We start from the raw sequence: 10380 nt of genomic DNA, 5'->3' as shown, positions 1-10380 counted from the left end.
ACCCAGCCACTATTAATATTTGTACCTTTTACATGGTGTGTTATGTTTTTATGAACATTTGTAAGCTGCTTTGGATGCCTACATGGGAGGTAAAGCGGGATATATGTGCATGTAAAATGTATATAAAACACATAAGTGTGTAAATAAAAATTGACTTCATTTAATTTTTATTTTTTTCACCCCTTTCCAGAAAAATACTTTAGTCCTTAAAGTAAAAGTCCAATGCAAAAAAACTAACCCCCTCTCTGCACCCCCCCCCCACTGCTCGCCTCCTTGCACATACCGTCCCGCCCAGGGGTAGCAAGGAGGGAGCTACGCCCTCCACCTGGTCTTTCCCTGCGCATGCGCAGACGCCCCCACCAGTTTTGTTGGCTTGCCTGTATCCCTTTCCCACCCAGGAGAAGCAAGGATGGAGCTAAGCCGGACTAGAGTCGAAGACTCGGCGCACGCGCACGCGTACTCCTAGTCCGCGAGCGACCGAGGCCCGGGCTCTGCGCTCGCGCATGCGTGCACGCCTTGTCCCCGCGCGACCGAGCAAGGGGCGCAGCCCTCTGCGCTCGCGCTTGCGCGCTCGCCTTGTCTCCGCGAGAGCGGACCGTCCCTCGGCACTCGCGCATGCGAACTCGCCTCGGCAGCCCAGCAGTGTGCTCCCGCATGCGCACTCGCCTCAGCGGCCCACTCCCTCAGCGCTCGCGCATGCGGACACGCCCTGCGGCCGGGGCCCGTCCCGTGATGCTCCGCGGCAGGCGCTCCCCTCGCAGCGCCCATGGCCTGCGTTCCCGGCATGCCGCGCGGCACTCCTCAGCAGCGGGCGGGGCCGGCAGTGTCGTCGCCTCCCCCTCAGCCTGAGGAGGCCGGAGCAGCAGCAGCGCCGCCGCCTGAGGAGAAGCGCGCGCCCCTGCCGCCGCCCCCGCGCCCCCGCCGCAGCGCCGCCCCCCTCCTCCGCCCCCGGCCGGCCATGCCGTCTCGGGCAAGGTAATGAGCCGCAGAGCCCCGGGGACTCGGCTGAGCGGCGGCACCTCCCCCTCCTTCGGCGGCGCCAGCGCCAGGCAGCACTTCCACCCGCGCAGCTGGAATGACTGGCCGGCCAGGTGAGGCGGCGCCGCGCGGCCTGCTTGACAGCGGGGCGGGGCGGGCCCCTCCCCCAGGGCCTCGCACCGACCCCGCGCACTTCCTCCTCCTCGGGGCCAGGAGCGCGCGTGCCTCGCCCCCCCTCTTGGGGGCTCTTCCTCCTTCGAGGCCCACAGCCTGCTGGCTCAGGAGCAGCTCGGCCCTCCCTCCCAGGGTGTGTGTGGGCAGAGAGCATGGCAGGCATGGGGGAGGGAGAGGAGTGTGGGGTGTGGAGAGAGAGAGAGAGAGAGAGAGAGGATGGCACTTTTGGGGGGGGGAGAGAGAGAAGTGGGGTCTGTGTGGAGAGGTTGGCAGGCCTGGAGGGGAGTGGGGTGTGTCTGTGTGTAGAGAGAGACAGGATGGCAGCCCTGGGGGGGAAGAGAGAGGAGTGGGGAAGAGAGAGGAGTGGGGTATGTGTGTAGAGAGGTTGGCAGCCCTGGGGGGATGAGGAGAGAGCAGTGGGGTGCGTGGGGGGGGAGAAGAGAGAGGATGGCAGTCCTGGGGGGGAGGATGTCACTTCTGGGGGAGAGAGAGAGATAAGTAGTGTGTGAGTGTGTGTTTGTAGAAACGATGGCAGTCCTGGAAAGGAGAGAAAGAGGAGTGCGTTTGTGTGTGTGGGTGCGCGCGCGCACATGCCTGCATGCAGAGAGGGTGGCACTTCTGGGTGGGGTGGGGTGGAGAGAGAGAGAGAGAGAGAGAAGTACAGTGTGTGTGTGTGTATCTGCACAGAGAGGATGTCACTTCTGGGGGGAAGAGAGGAATGGGGTGTATGTGTGTACATACATGCAGAGAGGAGAGGAGGACGGCACTTCTGGGAGGGAAGAGAGAGGTGTGTGTGTGTGGAGGATGGCAGTCCTGGAAAGGGGGAAGAGAGACAGAGAAGACTGCTGGTGATTGAACATGGGGGAGAGAGAGAGCGCACCCTGCTGGATCAAGTCAAGGCCCATCTAGTCTACCTTCCTGTATCACACAGTGGCCCACCAGATGCCTCCAGGAGCATACAAGAGACCTGCATCCTGGTGCCCTTCCTTGCACCTGGCATTCTGAGGTCACCTTTGTTTAGAACTGGGATGAACTTTTCTTCCAGAAATCTGTCCAACCCTCTTTTCAGGGTATCTAGGCCAGACACCATCACCACATCCTGTGGCAAGGAGTTCCAAGAGTGTTTTTGCAAAGTTTAATCATTCTTATAGTTATTAAAGTTATTAGGACATAAGATGAGCTCCCCCTCCCAGATCAAGCCAAAGGCCCATCTAGTCCAGCGTCTTGTATCTCACTGTGACCCACTAGGTGCCTCCAGGGAGCATTCAAGACAACTAGAGACCTGCATCCTGTGCCATTCCCTTGCATTCTGAGATAGCCTACTTCTATAACCCGGAGGTTGCACATGCCCATCATAGCTTGTTACCTGTGATTTCACATAAGAGCACAAGAACAGCCCTGCTGTGTCAGGTCAAAGACTTTTAGTTCAGCTTCCTGGATCTCACAGTGGCCCACCAGATGCCTCAGGGACCGCATGAGGCGACAAGAGGCCTCCATCCTCTTGCCACTCCCTTGCATCTGGCCTATTGAGGGTTGGGGGGAGGCTTTCACCTCTCTTAGCCTTGTTCAGTTTGTTGGGGCCTCTTTGGAGAGAGGCTGGTTCTGGGTTTGGATTTTGTCTTGTGTGTGCACGTACACTTTGGCAAAACTACTTGCCACTTTTCTTGAAATAAGGCCACCTTGCAAGGTGTTTGGGAGTGTGAAACACATGCAAGTTTGTTGTCACTTTCTGAAAGAAGGATACAGAAGTGTGTATGTACTGTATGTATGTGCAAATGCCTTGTCACTCTTCCTGAAATAAGGCTACACTACACATTTTTGCGTGTGTATGGTGTTTGCATGTAAACCGCTTACCACTCTTTTCTGAAAAAAGGCCATGCAAGCTGTTTGTGAGTGTGTACACATGTAAACTGGTCACTTTCTGAGTGAGAGAGCACTGTGTATCTACATGCTTTGCATAGTGGGTACTTCCTGATCGTTATTACCTTTTTAAAAAACAATTTGCACATTTGCATGTTGTCACTTTGAAGTAAGGCTACACCATGCAGAGAGGTGTGTATGTGCTTTGTATGGTGGGTATTTATTTATTTTTTAATTAGATTATGGGTGTGTATGTGCAAACAAAACACTCTTTCTGAAATAAGGCTATGCAGGCCAAAGAAGTGTGTGCATTTGTATGCTTTGTATGGTGGGTATTTCCTGATCTTTATTTTTTTGTTAGGGGTGTGTGTTTGTTCAAACTCTTTGTCACTGATACACAAGTACACAAGGAGAGAAAGAGAGGAGTGTGTATGTGCTTTAATAGGGTATTTCCTAATTTTATTTTATCAAGTTGAAAAAAATAAAATCCAAGGAATGTAGGACAGCTTACTGGGTGAGGAGGTTGGTTGGCAACCTTCAGTCTCGAGGTATAACACCTGTATAACAACTCTTGGTGAGGTAGGCTAGGGTAAGAGAGCTAGCCCAGAGTCACCCAGTGAGCTTCAGAGTTGAGTGGGGGGTAGTGGTTCTCCCTCCCTTTGTATTATCCTCTCATCAGTGTGGTGGATTAGGCTGGGCTGAGACAGTAACTGGTCACCCATTTGACTTTCAAGGCTGAGTGGGGCTTTGAACTCCAGCCTCTGTCTGACTCTTTGGCTGTTACTACCAAAAATTCATATCCTTTTCTTGTTGGGTGGGTGTAGAAAGAAGATCAAGTGGATAATTTATTGCCCATTAATAGAGGAGGAAAACTTAGGTGTATGATCGTATATGTATTGATGGTACCATGGCCTTTAGGTCTTTCTTCCATCCTAATGTATGTCTGATACATGTGCATCATGTGTGTGGCAGGTGACTTTTATCTTTGGGAGATTTTTGAATTCATTATATTTCTCAGGTATCTTGATTTACTAGGGCAGTGTGGTCTAACATGTAGCCCATGAGGCCCTTTTTGGTACCCCACAAAAGCCCTGCCACAGCCCCCCTATTTCCTCCCACTTCAGCAGCTTTTTGGTCTCCCTGCTGTGCTATGGGGGGTTGGGGCCAGGTTCTGGCATTTATGTTCATTCCCTGGCAGCTCGGGTCTGCGCCATCTCTTTTGTCCCCAACTTTGTGTTGGAGCCCAACCAGCTGGCCGCCCTGTTCCAACCCAAGTTAGGATTGGTCTGTTTGTTACCCAACTGTTGTCTTAACGTTTTTTTCCAGAAAGGAGGAGATTTAGATGGCTGTGTTGGTGTCAGACGCCATTAGCCTGCAAACTAGTATTTAGAGTAGTGGTTCCCAAACTTTTTAGAGGCTCTAGAGCCTGCAGTCTGATTAATAAATGCCAAAGGGTGTGGCTATAATGGTGATGGGGCAACAGTGCTCCCCCCAAGGAGTAGTTTGTTTAACCCTTGATACACATAGCCTAATCCACCCTGTCAGTTTCGTAACCCATCAAAAATTGGGTCACAACCCACTGGTGGGTCCCAGACCCATGGTTTGGGAACTGCTAATCTAGATCATACTGTATTTCATTTTTAGGTGCCTGTTAATTGAAAGGAGAGAGTTTGAAAGCATGGGTGAAATATGACGTTGAGTTTTTGCATCATATAATCTTGTAAGTTCAGCAATAAAGCATTAACAAAGCCTTAATATGTAGGGTGCCTTTTTCTGTGTTGAAATTTGCTTTTAGTAAGAACATAAGAACAGCCCCACTGGATCAGGCCATAGGCCCATCTAGTCCAGCTTCCTGTATCTCACAGCGGCCCACCAAATGCCCCAGGGAGCACACCAGATAACAAGAGACCTCATCCTGTTGCCCTCCCTTGCATCTGGCGTTCTGACATAACCCATTTCTAAAATCAGGAGGTTGCGCATACACATCATGGCTTGTACCCCATAATGGATTTTTCCTCCAGAAACTTGTCCAATCCCCTTTTAAAGGTGTCTAGGCTAGACGCCAGCACCACATCCTGTGGCAAGGAGTTCCACAGACCGACCACACGCTGAGTACAGAAATATTTTCTTTTGTCTGTCCTAACCCGCCCAACACTCAATTTTAGTGGATGTCCCCTGGTTCTGGTATTATGTGAGAGTGCAAAGAGCATCTCCCTATCCACTCTGTCAATCCCCTGCATAATCCCCTGTCCTAGTCTGTGTTGTGTGTCTTCATTTCTGGTGACATCTGTGTAGCTACAGGAGCAATATGTAATCTAATACTGCCTCTCCTTGAGGAAAACGGCTAGTGTTCTTCAGTGTCTGTTTGGTAATCTTGCTTGCATGTTTGGTGCACTCAAGAGAAAGAAGGTTGTGTTAAGCCTCTTTGAATGCGCCAAGACTTAGCACTTGTGTCATTCATTGCACCACTTGTGTCTTCCTCCTCTGAGGATGCTTTTCTTTTAACACGCTCTCCTTTAGGCCCCTGAAGAGGTGCTGCTGGTATAAATACTTATTGAGTCAGGATTTGAGATATAGCTAAGCATGTTTTTCAGTAGAGTGTGCGCGCGCGCGCGCACACACACACACACACACACACACACACACACACACACACTATTTAATTGTGCTGAATATTCATTGCTATACTATACTGTGGAATGTCTTAGGAGATATTTCCCTTGGTCCACCTGCTACCTTCCAGGGCCCTTGATGGCTCTCACATTTGTGGTCTTGGGCATGTATATATGTTTTGCACCTATCAGTGTAGGAAACCCCTGGGGCTTTTGTGAGTGGGATAGTTGAGAATACCAGGTTGTGCTTCACTTGCAGCTGGAGAGTGCTGGCATGTGGAATTGAATCATGAGGTGGCACACTGTGGAGCACATCATAAGAACAGCCCCACTGGATCAGACCATAGGCCCATCTAGTCCAGCTTCCTGTATCTCACAGTGGCCCACCAAATGCCATTTAGGGCAGGGAAAGTCCTTGGTTCCTGGTTATCTGGGTAGTGAGAGTTTGTGCAGCTTTGTGGCTGAACAAGATTGAACTGTGCATCGGGACATCCCCCAGTTCAAATCTCACCTCTTCCATGAACTCATTAGGTGGCCTTAGGCCAGCTGTTCCTTCTCAGCCTTTCCGCGTGCAATATGGGAGTGGTTGCCTGACAGGATTGTTATAAGGGTTATATCAAGATGTGAAATGCTTTGAACACTAGAGAACACCATAGAGATACAAAATGTTGTTGGAGCATCTCGAAATATATAATGAAATACTACACATGGGAAGTAGGTGATCTTGCATTTAGTTTGTGCTGTCTCCTGAGCAGATGTCCTTGAGGACCAGCTACTGGGGTGTGTGTGTGGGGGAGGGGGTTTAACCTGATTTTAATATGAAATTCTGCAGTATGATAAAAGTGTAAAGCAGTAATCCAGTTAGCCAGAAATTTGGCTGCTTATTTCAAATCCATATATGAACTTTTGTCAGCACTATAATTTCTGCCATGAATATTGCTTCCCCATCCCATTTATTTTTCCAGTTTTCCTTCCCCTTGGTCTCTTCTCTGTCCATTCTCTTTTCCAGTGTTTCTCCTCAATGTTCCCCCCCCCTTTACACTCTATTTTTCTGTACCATTTGGATTCTTATCCTCCTTTCGTAGTTCCTATACTTTTAGCATGTTGCTCTCTGAAGCTTCTGCCCGGCCTGCTTATCTTTGTATATAGACCCTTCTTGCCTGCCCCACATCTCCAGGAACTGAGGAGCTCAGCCAAAGACAAGCAGAGACTCTTGGTATGAGGGCAGCTCAACCAACTGAAAGCAGTGACCCTTAAGAAGAGAGAATGCAGCCAACGTTTTCTCTGATTGCCCTGACTCAGATGGGCAGACAGCTGAGCTAATTGCTGCCAAAGGCAGAATCTTAGCACATTGCAACATACATAAATTGGCTAACTGTTGTAACTATCTCCCTCCCCTGCATGTGTCCTCTGGTGGCAATTCTCATTGTGCTTACTATAGAGCAGGGGTGTCCAAAGTTTTTGGCAAGAGGGCCACATTGTCTCTCTGACACTGTGTCGGGGGCCTGGGGAAAAAAGAATTAATTTACATTTAAAATTTACATAAGTTTACATAAGTTTACATAAATGAATATATTAAAGATGAACTTATATGAATGAGTGAAGGTCTTGCAATAGCTCAAGGCCTATAAAAGGTCTTGCACAAAGCAAGACTGGCCTTTCCTTTGCTGCCATTACTGCATCACAGATGTGAAACATCAAGCAGTGGAGGGAGCCCTCATCCACGAGAGACATCAAACAGTTGCCCTCACGCTGAGAGCAGTTGTGTCGTCCCAGTGTGGGCTCCAACAAATCTCCAGAGGGCCAGAGGCTCATTGGAGACTGGGGGTTCCCTGAGGGCTGCATTGAGAGGCCTCAAGGGCTGCAAGTGACTCCAGTGCCGGGGTTTGGGCACCACTGCTATAGAGTAAGGCCCATTGAATTCAATGGGAGTTACTTCTGGAATAAGCATGTTTAGGATTTTGCAGTTTGTGTGGCATATCCTTTTTTTTTTAAACACTTGATTGGAGTGTTGGAGTTTGAATATATTGTTCTAATACAATAGCAAGCATTCTGCTGGGCATGATTCCATAAATACGTTTTCAGAGAAATCACAGATGCTCAATTTTATTTTCTTCCTCCCTTATCCCCTCCTTGAGTTGTCTAAATTGAGCCTAATGCGCTTCAGGCTGCAATCCTTTACACCAGTGGTTTACAAACTGTGAGCCGTGGCTCCCTAGGGAGTCACAGAACCTAGCCAGGGAAGCTGTAGAATTCCTGCAAAAACCGCACTGCCCTATATGATGTATAGGGTTGTAGCCCTAATGGGGGAGCTGTGGCCAATGACCAAGTTGGGTCAAGGGATCCACCAATCGAAAAAGTTTGGGAACCACTGCTTTACATCCTTGCCTGGAAGTCAGTCCCATTGAACATTGTTAGACTTACTTCTGAGTAAATTTGCATGGATTGCACTATTAATCTTAATGTAGAATCTTATTGCCCAAATTTCACGAATCTTTTGGTTTATCCTATATGCTTAAACAAAAATCAGATTATGTAATCAGAATAAAAGTTTGCATCAATTGTTTTTTTTTAATGCTGTTCTTGAAAAGATTGACACCTCTCATAAACTTCAGAGTTACTTGGAAGGTATTGGCTGCATTCAGGTGTAACCATGGGTGGTGGTTATGGAGATGAGCCTTAGGGTCTGAATATTTAATACCGCTTTAACTTTTCATATTTCTTGCCTGCAGATCAGATATTTTGGAGAGGGTTGATGATAGTGAGGACCAAATGTGACTAGGTTGAATGGAACACTGAAAAAATGCTGCTTCTTTTTTTTTTTGTAGAACTGACAGTGCATCAGCTGATCAAGAGAATTTAAAATACTCTTCATCCAGAGATCGGAGTGGTTCTTCTTCTTATGGATTACAACCCTCAAATTCAACTGTGGTGTCTCGACATAGACATGATGATATCAGAGCCACCACTGACATACAGAATGAAGAAAAAGGTATGTGGGTAACTTGGATATGCAAGAGGAAATTCTGATTGTTGTAAGTAAATTGGTTTATAGTTTGGCTACTATCATTGTTCCACAGCTTGATCAAATACAGGTGCAGCCTATTTATCCACGGATTTTTTATCTGCGGATTTGTCTCAACGCGAATGGGGTGTGGGAACCGAAAGCCACACACACCTTTGCCTCCTTTGCCCTGTGCTGGCGTCTCACTCCATTTCCAGGCAGCCCAAAACACTGCAAAAAAGGCTCTGCCTTGCCCAGGCAGGGAAATAGCCCTGGAGCCATAGAAGATGTTCCCCTTGCCAAGGAACAGTAAGATTCCTGGAGCCCCTGAGCCAGCAAAGAGTCTGAAGAGGGGAAGGAGGGGCCAAAAATCTCTGTAGCCAGAACACGTTCAGCAAGGTGGAGCGCGCTCTCTCTCGCTCACTCGCGCACACACAAACACACACACACACACACAGGGGCAGGTGTGGTAGCAACAGAGAGGATTGCTTTAAAAAAACCCAGGGAGTGTTTGCCAAATCCCCCCCCCATTGAGATGGTGAAGGCAATCACCGATACAAGCAGCCCCCCCCCCCAATTGTGCAGGCTATCACCGACACAAGCAAACTTTCCCACCAAGCAAAGGATGAGATTTAGCCTACAATCCTCTCCACACTTTCCTGGGAGTAAGCCCCATTTGACTACAATGGGACTTACTTCTGAGTAGAAACGCATAGGGCTGGACTCTTAAAAGATCAGCACCCCATGTGAAAGAAGCCGGGCAGCTGGCAATGGGGAGGGCTGAGTACGGAGGGGAGGGGATTGATAACGGCTGCCTTAGTTTCCTTCCATCGAGAAGTATCAGGCTGCAACCTCTTTGTGTAACGCTATGGGATTTAGCACAACACGTATTTTGTTAATTGCGCCGAGTCACGGAATGGAACTAACGTGGATAAATAGGCTCCACCTGTAGTTATAATTGGGCATTGGGTAAATGTGGAAGTGTATATTCTCAGCAAGGACATTCTGTATCTGCTTGGGAGCCATTAATAAATGGTTCCAGGATATGGTGGGCCACTCAGAAGTGTGAATGTGATGACCAGGGTTGTTTCCACTTGATGCCAGATTGTGGCCCAGGTTCTGGATGTTCTTCTTTGGCTAATACAGTGGTGGTCAACCTTTTTATGGCATGTGCCACATTTAGGCTTTTGTATCTTTGGTGTGCAGCTCGAGTGGCAGGGGGCGGTTAGAGAAAAATGACTTCCAACTCACAAAATCAAAATGGGGCTAAGCAACAAGCTTTTATAAAATTCCACTATATGTTTGTCATGACTATGTAATTATGTCCAGCCCAGAAACTGCCTGCAGTGATGACTTTGCAGCTTCATTAGGCTTTCTTGGGGTTTTCTAGTTCTGTTAATTGATGTTGTCTTTTGTGTTTGCTACCTGTTGCATTTTTTTCATTGTTGTTGCATTTAAATCTGTTTTAATATTGTTTTGTGGCTGCTAAATAGTGTTGTAAGTTGCCTTGGTGATCCCTTTAATGGATCAGAAGTAAAATAGTTGGCAGCAAGCGTTGGTGTAGCGTAGTGGCTAAGTGAGTAGTGGCTAAGTGTGAGTCAGCGATCAGGACTTCCCTGGTTTGAGTCTCATCTGTGCCATGACCGTACTCAGTGGCCTTAGGCAAGCCACTCCTTTTCAACCTCATCTTCCCCACCTGCCATGTGGGGATAATACTTATTCATCCTACAGGGTTGTTAGGATTTCATCTTG

General features: G+C 48.3%; 1 protein-coding gene across 1 annotated transcript in view; it reads left to right on the top strand.

Moving 5' to 3' along the window:
* The first annotated feature begins 938 nt into the window (after positions 1-938).
* Positions 939-10380, top strand: part of SMG1 (SMG1 nonsense mediated mRNA decay associated PI3K related kinase) — a 68212-nt gene continuing 58770 nt past the window's right edge. Inside the window, exons 1-2 of the mRNA XM_066609464.1 lie at positions 939-1091; positions 8453-8616. Coding sequence (XP_066465561.1) covers positions 979-1091; positions 8453-8616 — 277 coding nt within the window. The 5' untranslated portion in view covers positions 939-978. The remainder of the gene's footprint in view (positions 1092-8452; positions 8617-10380) is intronic.

This window comes from Tiliqua scincoides, chromosome 13, assembly GCF_035046505.1.
Source record: "Tiliqua scincoides isolate rTilSci1 chromosome 13, rTilSci1.hap2, whole genome shotgun sequence".
Lineage (NCBI taxonomy): Eukaryota > Metazoa > Chordata > Lepidosauria > Squamata > Scincidae > Tiliqua > Tiliqua scincoides.
The sequence above is the reverse complement of the archived record's forward strand: the minus strand, read 5'-3'. Positions and strand labels throughout refer to the sequence as shown.